Source organism: Elaeis guineensis, chromosome 12 (genome assembly GCF_000442705.2).
Source record: "Elaeis guineensis isolate ETL-2024a chromosome 12, EG11, whole genome shotgun sequence".
Classification (NCBI taxonomy): Eukaryota; Viridiplantae; Streptophyta; class Magnoliopsida; order Arecales; family Arecaceae; genus Elaeis; species Elaeis guineensis.
This window is the reverse complement of record NC_026004.2, coordinates 29,727,351-29,748,329: the sequence shown is the minus strand read 5'-3', so window position 1 is coordinate 29,748,329 and position 20,979 is coordinate 29,727,351. Positions and strand designations below refer to the sequence as shown.

General features: G+C 36.6%; 1 protein-coding gene and 1 pseudogene across 5 annotated transcripts; both read right to left on the bottom strand.

Moving 5' to 3' along the window:
* Window positions 1–1,837: 1,837 nt before the first annotated feature.
* Window positions 1,838–6,075, bottom strand: LOC105034098 (peroxisome biogenesis protein 16). Of its 5 annotated transcripts, none has more exons than XR_012135967.1 (9): window positions 5,919–6,075; window positions 5,706–5,763; window positions 5,269–5,482; window positions 4,873–5,198; window positions 4,488–4,756; window positions 4,231–4,298; window positions 4,090–4,151; window positions 3,751–3,966; window positions 1,838–2,055 (listed from the first exon to the last, which is right to left on the bottom strand). XR_012135967.1 is itself a non-coding variant. In XM_029261504.2 (9 exons), exons 1-8 carry the CDS (start codon window positions 5,985–5,987, stop codon window positions 3,905–3,907), a joined length of 1,128 nt encoding a protein of 375 aa, XP_029117337.1. In that variant the 5' UTR covers window positions 5,988–6,075; the 3' UTR covers window positions 1,838–2,055; window positions 3,856–3,904. The 5 variants fall into 5 exon arrangements, 4 of the variants coding, with proteins under 4 accessions (XP_029117337.1, XP_019702433.1, XP_010907422.1 ...); XM_029261504.2 differs by having other exon boundaries at window positions 3,856–3,966; XM_019846874.2 differs by lacking the exon at window positions 1,838–2,055 and having other exon boundaries at window positions 3,520–3,966.
* A 2,528-nt stretch (window positions 6,076–8,603) lies between these two features.
* LOC105034100 (peroxisome biogenesis protein 16-like) overlaps window positions 8,604–20,979 on the bottom strand; it is a 99,223-nt pseudogene continuing 86,847 nt past the window's right edge.

Here is a 20,979-nt window from a genome sequence, read left to right as displayed (position 1 = left end):
AAATATTGACCCAACCAAGCTTATATAGTTTGGATCAGATTAGGTCTATTCATTCCTGTGATAGATGCATTTTGATGGTTAACATCAAATCATGTTAAGTTAGCCACTATTCTATTTTCTTCTATTATCAGAGCACTTTTAACAACACACACACACACACACACACACACACGATATATGGACAAGTCCAAGAGTGGCAGCCTTCTCTTTTTCCTCATTGTTGGAATGTCTTAAATCCTAATAGCAATTGATAGGAAAGTATCATATCCCAATGGATGAAGCACAATCAAGCCAAACTATAATAAAACTGAGATATTAAAATGTAGGCTGATATAACAACCTTGACATTAACTACCATTTTAAATGCTGATTTGGATTATCCTAATAGCAATTGATAGAAAAGTATCATCTCCCAATGGATGAAGCATCATCAAGCCAAACTATAGTAAAATTGAGATATTAAAATGTAGGCTAATATAACAACTTGATATTAGCTATCATTTTAAACACTGACTTGGAAAATAGTAGGTAAAGAAAACTTAAGACTTTTTAAAGACCGATTAGCAAATAGAGGCCTCGATTCCATACCAACCTACATATCAAGATAAAGTGGCTTATATCAGTCGAGACAATAAGTGCCCAGCTATTGATTATATGATCTAAATGAATGCTCAATAGCAATACAGACAGATGTGTTGGCTAGGATGAAAAATCTTTGCTGCAAAACCTAGACATATAACCAGCCACAGAAAGTGGGAGCCAGTGCAAGTCAGAATTATCTGCATTCTACACTCAAATTCTTGCCACTAACAATGCTATCATTTAGCCATAATTTACTAAGAAAATTATTAGTTATGGAGAAAAGAAACTATATCAATAATAGCTACAAGTGCAACCAAATCCAAAGAAGAGGTTCATAGTAAATCTCAATTTAAAGTTTCTTCATTACCATACTTTATCTCATCATCACCTGCATAAAATCTTGTTTTTCCTCCTAAATCATCATACGCTTTCCTTGCAATCATCACTAAATTTTTTTGGTGAATTCAAATTGATATAAATCACCTAATTCAATCAAAACAAGATCAAAATGAAAGCAAGCATCAAAGGAACCTCATGGCAACCTCACTTTTGACTGCCTTGTTTTTAGTCTTTTTCAAATAACAAGATATGAAAGGGTTCAACGTTTCAATAACAGCATTATTCTGTCACAGCAGACCCCTATCAGCAGATTATTGATCATTAAAGCAGCTAAAAAGACCATTATTTGTGTCATTATATGTGTTTTGAAATTAACTACTATTAAAACAATAATTGTTACAATGGTGGTTACGGCATACTGAAAAAGAACTAGGGCTAAGCAAATAACCGAAATCCAAAGAAACCCATCTAATCTGATCCAATAAATATCGATTTCGGTCGGTTGAAAGACATAAATCGAATGGAATTGGATTGGAATCTGTAAAAAATTGGTTATTTACAGTCGGATTCGGTTCGTACACTTTTAAACCGTATGAAACCGAATCCAACCGATGTAGTATTTCGCAAACTCACTTTCATTTTGGGATGGCGTTGTTTAGACTTCAATACTTCATTCTAAAAAACACTGCATCACCTATTTGGATTCATAGGAATATTAATATTGAATTATTGATAGAAGCATATCAATTTGAGACAATTCTAAAGTGAAAGCTTTCAGATGTAGTCACTTACAGATGAATAAATCTTTCATTTTTCTGTTTTATTTTGTACATATTCAAAAATAAGCTCAAGATTTGTAACTTATAAGGTTTAGGCCTTTCTTGCATTAAATTGACAAAAAAAAAAGCAAATAAGCTTAAGTGGGCCAATATTAGACTTAAAATCAATATTGGATCAACATTGAGGTCCAAACCGATACAACCAATCTGAACCTGTTACAAACTGTTCACTTCGGTTTCAAACGATTTATACATGATAAACGGTCAGTAGTGGGTTGAATTTTCTTCAATCCGATTGGGTTCGGTCAGATGAAATTTTTCTCTCAACCCGACTGAATCCGACCCGTGCTCAACCCTAAAAAAAACAATGGACAATAATAGAAAATAACAATGTTAGCATCTACTGTATATTTAATAAAAAATATTTTTGCAGGTGGTAGTGGACAGAAAAATGGTAAAAAAGAAAACTTGAATTTTAACAAGAAATTTTATTTTATCATGAAATAATCTATCACAACAGCTATTATTTTTTCCTTATTATTATATGTGTAATGCAATGAAGGGGAGAAAGCTCTAGGATGGAGGACCAAAATGTGAAACCTACCTACACTAACCGCAAGATTGATACTAGCTCATTTTCTTTGTGGGCAAAGACCAAAAACAAAGCTAGTTATGATCAAAATATGGTACATGGTATTTTCTTCAAGATATCAGAGAATCAATGGGAAAAAGGCTCAAACGATGGTGGTGAAAGAGCTCACATGCGGAGAAGTCCAAGAAGGTGGGCTGCACTCATCTAAAGTCACAAAAACTAAAAAAGGAAAAGCTCATGCATAGAAGGCAAGTTGGGAGAGTTGGTCATGGGTTACCTATGGTTATCTGATGGAATTTTTTTTCAAAGTATTAGAGAATTAGTAGGAAGCAAAAAAAAGAGAGAAACGGATAAAGAACCATCAAGGTTTTTGCCTCTATATACTAGTATAGATTTCTTTTTTCTTTATTTCTATACCTTTCTGCCATCCATTTTCCATACTCCAAAACACATGATTTTTGGTTTCTAGACAATTTAGACATTTTAAATCAAATCAATAGGCCTTCATTTTGGAAGGCCTGCCACTGATTTTGCATTAATATTATCCTAAACTTTTGTGTGTGGTGCCAAAAACACAAGTAATACTGAAGAAGGCAATTAATCTAGGATAATACAATATTTTGGTGCCACTGCATACTATACATAAGAAGGCTATATATGCAACTAAACATATTAGTGTAACTTGGATACAAGCACAAAGACTCTTCCATACAACTTAGTCACAGAAGCATGAACATAAATACATAAAGCATAAGTTCATGTCGAATTTTGTGACAATATATCACACCAAAAGGAATTTTCACTACTTGTGAGATCAGAGATGTGCACAATCCTATATCATGTCAGGGCTTCTCTAGTAAATTATCAATCTTATGATATTCAAATTAGTGGCTAGCGCATCATTAATGTGTCAGATGGTTCTTCCATGCATCATATAACCTCAAGAAATAATTTACTTTTAGCAAACAAAGCAAATGAAATGACATAAATTTTGCATCATGGGGGACAAAAGATTTAAAAGCCAGCATACGTAAACAAAGCAAGCTGACTCATAAATTATGTTGCTATGGATACCCAGCAAACAGAAGTTCACTGCTGTGAAGACATTATATCAGGTATTCTTAAATAAAGTACCCAAAAATTAAATAATAATTTTTAAAAAAAAAACTGCTTAAAATTCAAAACACAAAATTCAGATTTGTATTATGAGTACAGGATCTGTTCAAATTGTTCAAGCCAAGCAATATAGTAATTAAAATATGAGTCCATCATCATCCTTCTACCTCTGTACAAATCTGGAATGCTAAATAAGGATTTTTTTACTCATGAATTTTTCATTTCATGTGCTGCATATGCACCTTTTGATTACATCAATGAAATGTCTAGTTCAAATACAGATGTTCATCTAGGAACATGTTGAAGATGGCTCGAGAAAGCAGCTCATATACAATAATTTACCTTACAAATTGCTGAAGGCACATAAACAGATAAATTTGTTGATCCGCATAAATAATAAAACTTGATTCATCAAAATGCATTTGCCAAGATATCAAGAGAACCGACCAACAATGACCGTCTCAGCAGGGAAGCCCCTGGGTTTGGTTCATTCTCCTCACGAACCTGATGTGTATGTGTATCGTGTTTGAGCACCCTCTAGAAGCTCTATAAGTTTAGCTGCACCCATAAATAAGGAAAGGCTCACCCATTAAGCACTCCATTCAGCTATGGAAAAAACAACAGTAAGTGTAAACACAGAAGGGACTGATAGCTTAAGCAGGGAGCAACAGCAAGATTTACCTGTAAGGAACCCAATAAACGGAACTTGGCTCAAGTATTTATCAGTCTTCTCAAGCCGGTTCCTGTGGATACAACATGCATGACATAGGTCCAGCAATATCAAATAAATTAGGAATAAGCAAAAGGGAGTCATATCATTACTTGGTATACTTGGCAAAGAATGGATCTCTCATGATGTAAAGTGCCCATGTCAGCTTTCTTCTTTTGAACTGAATCAATCCATATAATGTAAAGCCGTCAGCAACAAAGAGAAATATAGGGAAATGTTACCCACAGTATCTCGACATGAAGGAATAAAATTGTTTTGTCAAAATAAACACTCATAATACATCAAGAATATATGCACACTAAAATGGATTTGGTATAAATCTCTAATCAGAAACATATGCTGTACTCACCTCATCTTTTTCAGAGGAGGAAAGCTGATAAAATTTATCTCCACTCCTACTACCTTGACTTGTGGCATAAGAAAGAACACCCATTCCAGTGAGGTCCACAGCTAGTGAAATTAACCAAGGTGTCCAGGATCTAATCCCATATTTTCTAATAAACATAACATATATAAGTGGTCTCAAGATAAAAAGCGCCTCCCCTGTCACAAATAGTCCACCGGAAAGCCCTTTCTCGGACCAAATGTTAGAAAGTGTCAATTTTTTAACTGGCAATGCTGCAAAAACAACAGCAGAATGCAAAATAATCTTCCAGCTTGCAGACGGAAAACAGTCCAAAAGATCTAAAATGAATACATAGCATGGCCATCAGCAAAAATAGTTAGCATAATACCAGGAGACTCTGAAGTCCTTCGAAGCCTGTTCAGCCACTCTGGATCCAAGGCCGTTTTTGCATTCTCTCCGAACCGGTTCAATGCATTAATAGCTCTTCCTTCAAGACTCCTGGGTACATAGCCATGATATTCTGGGACATAACCAGGCCCATGATATCCAACAGACCTTCCAGGATTCCCAATCCCAACATGATGGACTCCTGCAACATCTGGCTCCTTGTGGACATTCACTGACTCCCCTCCTTGCAAGAGCATCTTGTATCCGCTATCATGGAATACTGCTAACCTAACTAATGCCCTGAATTGTACCAATTCCACAACACCCCTGATAAGGAAAAAAGATCACAAAAACAGATTGCAAGAAGGCAAACTGTTGTATGGTGCATCAATCTTACTTCATCGCCTCGGTAGCAGCAATGAAATTCCACTTGCCGTCCTCACCAGCAAAGTATTGGGCAGCAACTTCGACCACCGCCTCAACATCTTTGAGCATGGAGATGCACAAAGACCATGGAAATGAATCCACAGAGCCCGGAGGGTGGATTCGGGTCGGCGTCGTATCAATTATATGCTGGTTCATCGCACTGACTACGCCCAAAAACGCATATACTGTAACAGGAACTCAGAATTCTCAATTACCAACCTCCCAAAATCCGATTTTTTGCCGCAGTTTTGCATCTTTAACATGTAATCGCTTCCCCAAAACAAATAAAATCCCAGAAAGAGAACTTCCTAAGCAATAGATAAATCCTAGAGATGAAAAACAGAACGCTTCCTGATAGATAGTATAAAATTACGAGAAGAAGCATGTGTTACCGAAATTTCACAGAACCTGCTTCGGGACCAATCTCGGAATTGGAGAAGCGCTCCGGGAGAAGCCATGTCATGCCCTGGGCATTGATTTTTCCACATCCAAGTGATCAAAAGAGAGGAGAAAAGATCAAAAAATGAGAATTTTTTTCCCCAAACAACGAATCGTTAGGACAGTGGATGGGAAACGACAAGACAAGAGAAGGGAAAAGAGGAGCAGAAGATTGGAGCTTACGTTGGCCAACGATTCCAAAGAATGGACGAACTCTCGATTCTTCCGCACCCATAGCTTGTAGGCCTCCATGGCGGCTTTCCCCTTTCCCCCACCCAAGTCTTCGCCTGCAATGCTTGTTTATTCTTCTCGTATTTAGCAGTATGCACTATAAACATAAGCAAAATTTAGGGATCGCAGCAACGGGTAGGGTATCGGCAAAATATATCCTACCGGTATCCGAACCCGTTTAGGATCTTACCATCCGAATCCATCTCAAATTCGATTACAAAATTAATCAAAAATTTTAAAACCATCCCATTTAAAATTGATATGACCTCCAAGTATCCGAAACCGCCCCATCAATTTTTATTCATATTTGTATTATCCTGAGAACAGGACTCCATAATTGAAAATTTTTCAAACTAAAGCAGAATCCCTTCTATTAAAAATCTCCAAATCCTACAAAATATAGCTTACAAAATCTCAAGGGACCAACTCACACCGCCACAACACGGACAAAATCCTATATACTTAAGGGAAAACTCCAAGTGGAACCTAAGAAACCCCTCTAACATCCCTCAAGTGCTCTCCTTCCCCACAAATCTCCCAAAAATATAATGAAATGAAAAGAAAAAGAAGCGAAATGATAAAAAAAAAAAATGATCAATCTACGTGGAAAAAAGTTTTACTTTTTAATTTTTTTTGTCCTTCTTTTTTTCCATTCTTTCTTTATCTTCGTTGATTTTTCTTATATTTTCTCCTGATTTTTCATTTGTATTCTCCATCCTTAGGAGCCTCAATCGGGTGGGACTTGGGAGGCTGGCTGCGGTGGCCGAATAAGGAAGCTTAGACGATAGCTAGGGTTTTGGGTTGGCATTTATATATAAGATTTTAAACAGTATAAATATATCGATCAATTCACAATCAAAGCAGAACTATTCCTTGCTGATTAAGGTGGATGTTAGGATTCATGGATTTTATAAAACTTAATAAAATATATAATCGGATTGGGATAGTGAATAGCCTAGCAATAAATTTCAAATCCATTCTAAACTCGAACAGATTTTAATTTTAAATTTTAAATTTGTCTTAAATTTTATAGGTAGTATTTGAATACCCAAATTTTATTTTTGAAATGAAGATACATATTCTCAGAGAATAGCTATTCCTTCTTGTTATTCTAAATTTTTGTTTGATTGAAAATCTAGTATTCCAACTCTTATTTTAATACAATTAATGCAGTGTTATTCCTATGCCTTAATGGTGCTCATTAAAGATCTAGAATAAGCAATTTCATGATCCACCATAGAATTGCTAAACCAAGGTTGCCTGGAATTAGGGAGGATTGATTAGTATTGCTAAACCAAGATAGCCCACCATTACTTTTTCACATGTTTGAGGGAATAAGATGGGATAAACCCTTATTCCACCTAGAATTTAGGTATTCAAACACTACCATAGGGTATATTATAATTTGGGATGGATTGGCTACAATTAAAGCTGTAAATGGGTCGGATTGGCCGGTGACCCAACTTTGACTCGATCCATTTAGATCCAATCCAACCCTTTTTTAAGGACTCGTGAGGTCAGATTGGGTTCTAAAATTGGACTCATTCCATTTTTCAGATTGAATCTGAGCTCACTAAATATGAACCCAACCTGTTTAATTTTATGGATTTATTTGGATCTCATGCTTAATGACTCGATTTAACCCGAACTCAATATTGAATTTGAACGGCCAAGTCCATACCATAAATTCCAACCTATCAGTATCTAAAACCGATGATCAAAAATCACTCTCCTCTTGTAGTCTCATAATGCTCTCCCAAATTGCTCTCTCTAGTCTCCTTATCCATAGATCATAAAATTTGGAGATGAATTACAAATATTTAAGAACTACATGAAATATCTCCATAAAGGCTTCACAATTAAGCTCGCAAGAACCAACTAGAGGGTGGCATAAAAATGTTTAAAGATGGGGAAATTCTAGTATTTATTTTGTTGTCGTTATTGTGACTTCATTTATCAATGTGGATTTGTAGCTCCTCATGCTACAGCAATTTTGAATTGCCTTAGTCCAGAGAAGATGAAGGTACTTAATTGGAAGGTAACTAATTAGGCAAGTGCGGAGTACTCATTGATGATAATTTACAGAAAAGGAATTGGATTACTTGTAAAGACTGTACTTTGTAGCAAGCATGAAGAAACAATCAAAATCTTTTTCTGAACTATTGAAATATGAAGCCGATCTACAGGAACTTCGATCACCAATTGTACGTTCTACACCCTCCTGGCAGTATTTATAACATTTGGACTGGTATTGAAATTAGATTGAACATAATTATTCTAATGATATGGATATGGTGGTGGTGGATGTGTGTTGGTTTATAGTTAGTAAGAATCTCAAAATTTTCAGTGGAAAAAGTAGATGAGATTATAAATCACTAACATGATTAAAAAATGGAGCCAAGTTATACATAAACTCGATCCAATCCAAATAGCTCATTTGAGGTAAAAATTTTTGTCCATGGAGCTGATCTAATCTTCTATTGGATTGATTTTGGATCCAACATTAGAATCTGATAAAGGAACCATATCAGATCAAAATCATTCATGATCCAATCCAACCTAATCCATTTGCACCTGTAGGTACAATCATAATACATCAAAAATATATGCTCACTAAAAGGGATTTGGTATAAATCTCTATTTGGAAATATTAGCTATACTCATCTCATCTTTTTCAGACGAAGAAAGCTGATAAAATTTATCTCCTCTTCTACTACCTTGACTTGTAGCTTATAAGAAAGAACATCCATTCCAGTGAGGTCCACAGCTAGTGAAATTAACCAAGGTATCCAGGATCTAATCCCATATCTTCTAATAAGCAAAACATATATAAGCGGTCTCAAGACAAAAAGCACCTCCCTTGTCACAAATTAGTCCACCATCAGGAGACTCAGAAGTCCTTCAAAGCCTATCCAGCCACCCTGGATCCAAGGTCATTTTTGCATTCTCTCCGAACCAGTTCAATGCATTAATAGCTCTCCTTCGAGATGACTCAGTATATAGTCATGATATTCTGGGATATAACCAGGCTTATGATATTTGTTGCCACAAGACTTCAGAAAAATGCTGATGTGGTTGGAGCTGGATGTTGTTCGAGATCCACAATATCGGAGAGTACTTGCAAAGAAAATCCACACTTGCTGGAGTGTTCTGATGGAGGACACTCTGATGTTTAGCCAGAGCTTTGAAAATAATAGAGATGAAAGATAGTGAGAGCCGGGAGAGTGGAGAGAGTTCTCCTTTCTCCTCCCTTAGAGCTTGTCTTTCTTTTGAGTACTTGCATTTGCTTGCTTGTTTGCTTGAGGATCCCCTTCGTACCTCCCTTGTATGACGGTTGAGCCCGTAGGCCATTAGCCCAAATCTGTGAGTTTGTTAGACCTATCTCTGTAAGCCGTTAGGTCATGTTCTGACCCCTCATTGAGGGAGGAATCTCTCCCATCTCTATTGAATCGAGATGGTTAGTCGAAATGTCAGGTGCAAACTTCACCAATATATTTGGCTGAATTGGTGGTCCTGAGTTCACAACTGATGTGACCTCATCATATCAACTTGGGTGCACTTCAATAGAGAATTGGTCTTAGTCGGCAGGTCTCTGCCATAACAACAGGCTTTCCAGGATTCCCCATCCCACCATGGTGGACTTTTGCAACATCAGGCTCCTTGTTGACGTCCACCAACTCCCCTCCTTGCAAGAGCATCTTGTCCGCTATCATGGAAACCCACTAACCTAACTAATTCCATGAATTATACCAATTTCACAACACCCTTAATGAGGAAAAAAGATCACAAAAATAGATTACAAGAAGGCAAACTGTTCTATGATGCATCAATCTTGCTTCACTGCATCAGTGGCAGCAATAAAATTCCACTTGTCCTTCTTACCAGCAAGCAAAAGTGTTGGGCGGCAACTACCGCCTCAATATCTTTGGGCATGTAGACGCACAAAGACCATGGAAATAAATCCACAGAGCCTGGAGGGTGAATTCAGGTCGGCGTCGTATCAATTATACGCTGGTTCGTAGCACTGACTACGCCCAAAAATTGCATATACTGCAACAGGAACACAGAATTCTCAATTACCATCTCCCGAAATCCAAATTTTTTCCGAAGCTATGCATATTTAACATGTAATCTCTTCCCAAAACGAATAAATCCCAGAAGAAGGAGAACTTACAAAGCAATAGATAAATCCTAGAGATTAAAAACAGAACACTTCCCGATAGATGGTATAAAATTACGAGAAGAAATATATGTTCCCACAAATTTTGATCGCATTCTCTATCCTAACCATGTCTCTTCTTGTTGTCCTTCTCATTGAAGCTACTGCAAGAACTGATCCTCATATCAGTATTCGGAGCTTAACATGTAATCTCTTCCCAAAATGAATAAATCTGGAGAACTTACAAAGCAATAGATAAATCCTAGAGATGAAAAACAGAACACTTCCCGATAGATGGTATAAAATTACGAGAAGAAATATATGTTCCCACAAATTTTGATCGCATTCTCTATCCTAACCATGTCTCTTCTTGTTGTAAGCTACTACAAGAACTGATCCTCATATCAGTATTCGGAGCTTAACATGTAATTTCTTCCCAAAACGAATAAATCCCAGAAGAAGGAGAACTTACAAAGCAATAGATAAATCCTAGAGATGAAAAACAGAACACTTCCCGATAGATGGTATAAAATTACGAAAAGAAATATATGTTCCCACAAATTTTGATCGCATTCTCTATCCTAACCATGTCTCTTCTTGTTGTCCTTCTCATTGAAGCTACTGCAAGAACTGATCCTCATATCAGTATTCGGAGCTTCAACGTATTTTTGCCTTTCTTATTTCTCAGATGTACAACTTGCACTTAGGCCTTCTCTTTTCACTTGAAAAGAAAAGAAAATTGAATTAACATATGAGACTAATTTCATACATGATCACCGTCTTTTTACATTGCATGCATAGCATATGCCTTCATATTTTCAAACTAAAGACTGTATTGAGGTTTTGGATGGCCATCTATACCTTGAGCCATGAAGGCAGATTGCTTCTATAGCCAGTTGCTAGGATGATATAAAGCGCTTTATATCAGGCACCACCTGCAACAAACTACTTGAACTCAGATGCATCAAGAAAAGGCCTTCAAATCTTCATTCTTTGGATGTGGATAAATGTTGGTATCATGAAACATCACACATAAAGATAAATCAATGAAAATCCTACCTACCATGTTGAGAAGAATCACACAACCATGATAGAATATTTCAGATATTGTAAAGAAGATCAAGACCTTAATTATATTTGGCCACTTTTGATTTTTGAGAATGTTGTAGGAGAGACCCACCGACCAGGACCAATTATCCATTGAGCTGCACCCAAGATGATGTGATGAGATTACACCAGCTATGGACCTAGGATCATCAATTCGACCGACTGCGTGGGTGGAGGCTGCGCTTGACATACATGACTAACAACCTCGATTCAGAGAAGGTGGAAGAGATTTCTTTCTCAATAAAAGATTAATAGAGCTAGACCTAACAAACTTATAAATTTCGGCTAGTAGGCCACAAGCTCAATCTGCATACAAAAAAGATACGAAAGGGACCCTGAACTAAGCAACAACGAGAAAACACAAACTACTCAAGAGAAAGACAAGCTATGGTGGGAGGAGGAAGGAGAACTCTCTCCACTCTCTTGGTTCTCACTTTATTTTCTCTCTACTATTCTCAAAGCTTCAGCTAACTTGAATATCAGAGGATCTCCCACTAGAATACTCCTGACAAATGTGGACTTCTTTTGTAGGTACTTTTTGATGTCGTAGATCTCAGACTGCATCCAGCTCCAACCACATCAACACCACTCCGAAGCCTTGTGGCAAAAGAGAGAATGCCAACATCAAGAAGCAGGGGCTTCTCAATGGTGATGTTTAGTTTTAGGGGCCCTATCATAGGTTGAACAAGGCCGTATTCCTCTGTATCCCTAAGTATAAGCCATGAGCATCAGAGGACGAATGCATCAACCAATTTCGTAGGAAACCACTTGAGCAGCCACATTGACACCCCAAAGGTTGAAATCCCTAGATGTGCAACTGCTAGACTCAAGGACAAAACAACGACATGGTTAGCCTAGTAAGAAGAATGACAGTACATTGGCATATAGATAGAAAGTCTAGAACAAAGAGAACTCTGATTTGAATTGAATACAACATTGTTAAGAACATGCAGAATGAAAGATATATATATTAGAGGTTGTCAAACAAAATCTGGAAAGTCTAAGGATAGCAAAAGCACCACGTCATTGCATATGCTATAGAAAAGAACGAGAATTCAAAAGATGAAACAGAATTCACGGTAAACATCGTAGTAAAAAAGGTGCATTTCCAAAGCAAAAGTGACAGTATATCAATGATAGAAAATTATGAAAATAATATGGCATTTTGCAGAGTGAAAAGGGTAACAAGGTGAATTCAACCTCAACACCAACAATTGATATGAAAAATAAAATAAAATAAAATAAAATAAAATAAAGACAGTAGGATGGGAGTAATACAGTTAAAAGATAGGGGGAGGCTGTAAAGGGCAAGCAGAGGAAAAACAAGAGACCCAATTATTAGAAAATGAACAACAACAAGAGCAAAAAAAAAAAAAGACACAAATCAGAATCTCACCTTATCTCTAACAACCACAGAGGCGTGAACTTCACTGCTACACAGGTTCAAGCAAACTTCCATGCCTGAATTCCCAGAACCCACCACTAGAACCTTCTCCCCTCTAAAATCATCTCCATTCTTGTGGAAACTTGTGTGCGGGACTTGCCCCTGCAACTCCAAAATCCCGCTGATATTTGACAATTTGGCCTCTGCATTCTCCCCTGCTGCGAGTACATAGATATTCATCCACCTACAAAGTTCTCAAATCAACAAATTTCTAGATCATTCATGGTTGCCTCAAGATTTGTATAGGCGAATGAATAATCCTAATCATCCATTGATCACTTTAAGATTTATGGAGATGAATAAGCATCTAGATCTTCATGATTGCTTTGAGATTTGTATAGGTGGATGAATATTTAGATCATCCACGATCATTTTGAAATCTATGCAGGCAAATGAATATCTAAATCATCCGTAATTGCTTTGAGATCTATACTTACAGATGAATTCTAGATCATCTATAGTTGCTTTGAAATCTATGTAGCTGAATGAACAATCCTAATCATCCACCGATCACTTTGAAATCTGTGCATATGAACATTTGGATTATCCATGATTGCTTTGAAATCTATGCAGGTGGGTAAACATCTCGATCATCCATAATTGCTTTCATACCAGTGCAAGCGAATCAATATCTAGATTATCCATGGTTGTTTGAAGATCTATGCAGATAGATAATATCTAGATCATCCATAATTGCTTTGAGATCTATAAAGATGGATGAATATCTTGATCATCCATAGTTGGTATGAGATTTGTGCAAATAGATGAATACTTTGATCACCATAGTTGCTTTGAGATTCATACAGGTGGAGAAATATACTGATTGCATTGAGGTCTATGCAGAAGGATGAATAATTTGAATCATCTATATGACCGCTTTGAGGTTTGTGCAAGCAAATTAATAATCTAGCTCATCTACTAATCGCTTTGAGATATGTATAGATGGATAGATGAACCTAGTCATGCACTGGTCACTTTGAGATCCGTTGAGATGGATGAATAAAGAAGTTTGTAACACTTTGATATATGTGCAATGGGTGATCCAATTATTCATCCACCTACATAAATATCAAAGCAGCCGCATGAATGATCTGAATATCCATTCACTTGGATAGATCTCAAAGTAACCATGTGGATTTGGATTATTCATTGATTTATAAAGATCTTAAAGTTGATAATCTAAAAGAGGGAGGGGCATTTTCATCAATTAAAATGAAAGACTAATGCCATTTCTTGGTTAGGGAGCTGAATAACCAGTTTGAAATAGTTTTCAAATTTGAGGGATCCATTTTAAATTTTTTAATATCTAGGGGTGTCTTTGAAATTGGCCTAAAGTTGAGCAGATATTTTTATAATTTTTTATTTTATTTTATTACATAGTATAGGCTAAGTTGCCATTTGAATGAATATTAAAGGATTTCAGAATTAACTTTGATCATATAATTATTTTAAGCCTTATTGTCTTAGTCATGTGGTGAAGTGAGTATTGGTGTAGGCTTGAATTGATTTGTGGGCTCTATAATAAGTGGATCTATTGGCATTGAAAATCGGGCCAAGTCTCCACTCTAATCATAATGTATTTGTCTATGGTGAAACCCTAGGGTATCTAGGTTTCTATGATCCCATGAAGCACCTATCCTATTGAGAAGATAGTCATCAAGAAGGAGGAGAGGAAGATCTACTCTGCTCTTGTATTTTATTCTTCCATAGAATACTACTACAACAATTATCAATAGCTTCTTAGGGATTCTCAAGGTAAACCTCAATTTTTTAATTTATTTTATGGATGTTTGCATGTTAATTTCCTATATAGTATCTATGAAAAATCCCTGCATTTGGTATTAGAGCTAGAGTTTGTAGGGATTAGAATCAAAATAATTAAAAAAATAAGAAAAAGGGTGCAAAACATAAAAAGAAAAGAAAGAAGAAGAAGGGTGACATGCTTATGGTCTTCGCACAATCATCACTGGCCTCCTTTTATTCTCATCAGCATGGTGGGATTGGCCTTTGATAGCCATTTGGCCAGTCCTGTTGAGCCATCTCATTGGATGGACATGCCTCCAAATCTCCCATCCAGATTGAAGGAGAAAAAAATCTCGACCAGTCCTGTCGAGCCATCTCATCGGATGGACACACCTCCTAGTCTCCCATCCAAATTGAAGGGAAAAAAATCTGACACTGCCAAGACTCGATGCCCACCACCGACTGGTGCTAGCATCAAGGTTAAGGGCTGACAGCTAGCAACTTTTCATGGGTTACAGCCACTAGTGACCTCTTTTTTGCTTAAAAAATGAGAACCACCAAATTTCATTTTTACTGGCTGTTTTACCCCTACATCGTAGGATGCTGGCGGCCAGTGGATGGAAAAGGCCAGCGTTCTGTAGAGGAGGGTGGGTGGATGGAAAGAGGTCAATGGTCTACAAAAGAGGGGTCTCTAGTGGCCGTGAGGCTAGGATTTGGTGAGGGGCCACCTAGTTTAGACCCTTCTCCTTTGCCCAATTTGAGGTTGAAGAAAGGATTAACATGTTTTGGATTTTGGGTTTCTACCAAAAATCTAAACTTGATGAGTTCATTTAAATAAAACAAATAAATAAATAAAAGAAAAATTTTGATATAATCCCCAAAAAATATTTTCCTCCATAAAGGTCCCTGATAATTTCATTTTGGTCCTTGCAATAGAACTTTATTATATAAGAATATCAAAATAATTATTTTGTCCTTGTAATAAAGTTTCATTATGTACTAGTCATTTGATAATTTTGTTATGGTCCCTAAAATGTAGTTTATTGTATAAAAGTCCTTAAATATGCTATTGCAAATTTTATGCTCTCACATTTGGTCTAAATAATAACATGTTTAGGTAATGCCATATTTGATAATTTACATGCTATTGATGCATTAAGGTTAATGAAAGGATTTATCGGCATGGCTGGTTGATTCCTAATTTGGAGGATTGTATGTTTTAATAGATGGTGCCACCAAAGTGGCCTACTCATTGAGATTTGCGAGATCCCTCTGCTTGGTGTTTTAAAGGATTAAGTCTCATGTTAATGTTTGATCGATTGTATATTATTGATATAACAAGGCTAATGAATGGATTTATGGGCATCCTTGATTGAGAGGATCGTAGATTTTAATGGATGGTGACTACCAAAATGGCCTATTTACTAAGATTTGTAAGATCCTTCTATTTAGTATTTTAAATGATTAAGAAGTATTGTAGAATTATTGTACATAATCATCTCCCCAAAGAGAACTGTGTGCCATAATTCTTAAGTCAAATATTTTTTACTATCGACTATGCATAGTCTAAAGGTTCATTCTATCAAAGCATATGGATCCCAAAAAAATAATGATGCCTTATTAGTTGATTCCACCATGCGGTAGAGAGAGCATCTTATATGCATCACTTTCTTTCCAAAGAAAATTTGTGGCATTGCCCCAAGTGCTCTTATTGGAGTAATGCTTATAAGTATTTTCAAGCATATTTGTTGCCTATATTTGTCCATTAATTAAATGCATAAACATTATTTAGTAGTTAATATCTTTGCTATGAATAACACTACTACTCTATTAAAACTCTGATTGAAATAAACTATAAAGAAGGAAATGTGACGTTGAGCTAGCACATGGTTTGATGGATTTGGATATTGACTACATGATGATCCTACATATTAGCTCATAATTGAGAGTACTCCAAAACAAAAAGTCTACCTATGAAAAGTGGTAGAAAGTGAAGCATCTTAGCTTGATGTTTATGAAGAGGTCCATATCTAATTCTATTCTACATATAGTACCTGACAATGGTAACACCTAGCAATTCTTTGATATCATTTGTAAAATGTATGTAGAGTTCAATAAAGCAGAGGTTAGAAGCTAATGGACAAACTAATCAATATGAGGTATGATAGCATTAATGGTGTTAGGACTTATGTTATAAAACTAAAGAGTATTACATCTAAGCTTAGTAGTTTTGAGATCTGACGCAGCCTAGGCCACGTTTTGATGGGAAAAAGGAAGAAGACACATGAAATAAGAAAACAGCAAAAAAGAAGAAGAAACTCTATTCTGGAGTTTTTGATTCAATATCACTAAATAAACTAATTACAACATTGGCCAAAGGGGACATATTTATAGAAAAAAGTTCTAACCTAATAGTAAAAAGAATCTGAAATAAAATAGAAAAAAGAGTAAGATAATGATTAAGACTTTTAATTCGTCTAGGATTCTTTTGGGCTTCCATTGACCTATCAAATAGTAGAATCTACCTTCAAAATTGACTGTGATAGTGAAGTGGTCAAGCTTGTAGATCATGAAAAGAGCTCTCCGAATTGAGGTCATAATAGTGATTCTAATACCAGACGAGAGAGTTACACCTGTTCTAGTGCAGCAGTGTCAAAATTGATAGGATCAGACACAATCAGCCTAATTTCTAACCCTTTCAGATCCAACCATCAAATCAAGATTTTTGTTTGTTATGGTGTCTACATCATCCTTTCCAGGCTGGAAAGAACTTATCCTCGAGTTAGAAGTCTCCTCATCCTCTGATAAATCACCTATGTAGGGAACCAAGTACTTCATCAGAAGGTTGATGCTAATCTCTAGCATAGTTTTAGGTAGATCCTTCTTCTTCATTGACGCCAGAGTAATCTTATGATGGTCCTTCAAAAATGAGTAGATGTTCTGGTGACCATCATGAGTAACACTGCGATCATACTGCCAAGGCCTCCTTAAAAATAGATGGCAAGCATTCATGGAAACGACGTCACACCAAACTTCATTGAAGTATTTCTATCTGATAGAAAATGATGTAAGGCAGCAACTATCGATAACCACTTCGCTCTCTTTTCGAACCAAGATAGCTTATAAGATCAAGGATGCCTTTTAGTGGTCAAGTTCAACTTAGAGATGGCCTCCTGAGAGATAATGTTCTCATGCTATCTCCATTGATGATGATCTTACAGATCTTTTCTTTAATGATGCAGCAGATATGGAAGATATTGGTCCACCTTCAATCTTCTTTCTTTTCTTTTTTTGGAGCAAGAAGACTCTTTCAAATAACTAGAGTCTCTCCTTTATCTCCAAACAGTAGAAAATCATCCTCCTCTTCACCTCCTTCATCATAAATAAGCTCTCGATCCTTGTTAGATAGCTCGTCTCCTTCAATTAATAATTACTTTTTGGACCAAGCAATAGGCTTCTTACACTTGCTCCATGTATGCCTAATCACACCATAGTTATAGCACCACAAGGAAGAAGAATCAGTTGGATCTGACTTAAAGGACCTTACATCAACAATGCTATGAACAAGAGGGATAGAAACTGGGTTGCACCACATGGCTTTCTGATTTTTTGACACTTGGTTGCTCTACAGGCATGGATCGAACCTGGGCATAGGCCTTCATCACTGCTGCTCCTCAGCAACTATGGCACGATGGAAAGCTTCTTTGATCATCCACAAGGAGTGGAGCCTTAAGGCATCTAGGATCGACTGCCTTAGTTCACCAAGGTACCTCATGACCATACGCTCCTCATTCTCTATCAGGTCATTTCTATGACCAGATGGTAGAACACTTTGGTGTATTCGTCTATGGATCTAGTCTTTTATCGGAGGTTTTGCAGGTGCTGATATAGGGACTGTGTATAGTTGAAGGGAAAGAATTACTCCTTCAACACTCCTTTCATCTTTTTTCAGTCTTGGATCTTTAGCTTGCCTCTGCACTTTTTGATCTTTTTCAGCTATCGCCACCAGGCAGAACCTCATCCCATCAGCTTCAGGACGACAAGCTTCATCTTCTTATCATTGGGTACCTTTTTATACTCGAAGATACACTCGATTTGATCCATCCAATCTAGGAACACCTCTATTTGTAAACTACTCAAATATTTAGATAGATCTACTCTGATGGTATCATACCAAAAGATTGATTGTTTGAACGAATCACCTCGACCTTCACACTGATGGATGGAAATATCCCGATGGAAGGGGTTCTTGAAATCTGAAACTTCTCAATCAGATTTGCAATCTTCTGATCCATCTAGGATCTTGCATTTTAATTTTTCAACTGTGTAAGATGTGCAGTCAGTTCTACCACCTATCTCCTCAAATTTTCATACTCTATCATCAAATCCCACTCCCCCATGTGATTTCTTTAGGAGCCTCCATCGCATGGTTTGTGGTTTGGTTTCACTTGTGGCCACCTCCACCACTCACCATCTTGATTGTAAGGAAGAACTCCGCTCAAAGATTGATAGGCTCTGATACCAACTAACACAACCTAGGCCACATTTTGATAGAAAAAAAGGAAGAAGATGCACAAAATAAGAAACAACAAAAGGAAGAAGAAACTCTGTTCTAGAGTTATTGATTCAATATCATGAAAATAAACTGATTAAAACATTGGCCAAAGGGGCCATATTTATAGAAAAAAAGTTTTAACCTAATAGTAAAAGAAAACTGAAATAAAATAGGAAAAAGAGTAAGACAATGATTAAGACTTCCAATTTGACTAGGATTCTTTCAGGCTTCCGTTAACCTATCAAATAATAGAATCTAACCGTGAAATCGGTTATGATGGTGAAGCAGTCAGGCTCGTAAAGCATAAAAAGAACTTTTCTAATTGGAGTCATAATAGCAATTCTAATATCAGACGAAAGAGTTACACCCATTCTAGTATGGCAGTATCAAAATTTATAGGGTTAGATGCAATCAGCCTGATTTTTGACTCTTTCGAGCCTGATCCATCAAATCGAGGTATCTATCCACTATGGCGTCTATGTCAAGATCCCTATCCCTTATGCTTTTTATCCACTATGTTCTCTCTACGCAATTTAGTCAGCTTAAAATCATATGTAATACACAGAGGGATAAATAGAAGTGAATGAATTTATTTTTGTTTGTGTTCAAGAGGTAAAAAAATATCTTTGAGAAAAGGGTGAGAGTGCTAATGTGATACATCAGTCACACCTTAAGGATCCGATTTATAATAAGAAAAAGGATAGTGGTTCCAAATGAATAATTAGACTCGCAATTTTGGGGGGAGGGGGAGATCAAAATTTTGGAGTTCCACAAGTTGCTATTAAGAAAACTCTTGAGTACTTTTTCTATAAAAAGAAGAGTCATAAGAAATTTGAATATTTCCAGTGTAAGTATTAGCTAGAAAAGAAAAAACTATACATATAGATGGTATTATCCCTAAAGTGCAAGTGGCCAAAGATAAATCTGAAGCGAAAATTTAGTGCAGGGGCAAAATGGTAATTTTAAAACTTTTTCAAAATTACTATTTTACAGTGAAATTATTAATTAATCTCATTAATTAATACTAATTAACCCTACACTAGGATCTAAATATGATACAACAGCATGCATTTAAATTTAAAATTCAAATTTGAATCAGTAAACGTTTTACAGTACTATGTTCAGAACACATCACCTTTTGCGGGTAGTCGATCACCGCAATCTGATCACCATCGGGGGGCTCTGATCATCATGTCATAGCCACACAAATATCTGGCCTCTGTAGATCATCCACACGAAGCTCCCGTCTGATCAGCTCCTCACGAATGCTAGTTCGTGATTTCACCTTTTTGATGGCAGATGTTGATCGAACTCCTTCGATCGATGTGTGCTGACTTCTCAGATGCTCCAGATTATTTGCACAGTTGCTTGAGAGGCTGATGGATCTCTCTCTAAAATTTGGTGGACTCACGATACTCGTGGCACACCAATCTCACTTCCCGAACCCTAGGTAGAAACCCTAGGGTACACACCAAAAACCCTGCACCCAATTTTCTCTCTTTTCTTTCTTTTTCTCTCGAAAGGTTTTGGACCTTCACCTTATGCAGAAGCCTTCCTCACGCCCCAAAGCTTCTCTCCTAAAATTTCTACGCACGTCCCACCTTTCTCCTCTTTTTAAAACAATGTCGAACGTGTCTTATCCGCGTTAGAGGATAAAGACAAGAGGTTACACATTTGAATTCAAATCAAATTTGAATTCAAACGAAAACCAACTTATCCCTATCCTTTTGGGCATAAGAAGAGAAGGGGCGTGGCTCTTTGTGCATGGAAAATGTTTCACGAGAAACCTTTTCTCGTGTAAGTAATGTGGCGCACAAAATGGATAAGGATGAAAGGGCAAGTGATAAGTTATCCATTCAAATTCAAACATGCTTTGAATTTGAATGGCTAACTAATTATTTTATCCATCCATATGGCGCACAAATGAGGGTGTGAGGAAGGGTTTTGCATGAGAAAAATTTCACGAGAAGTTTCTTCTCGTGAATTCAAATGGGTGCAAGGAAGT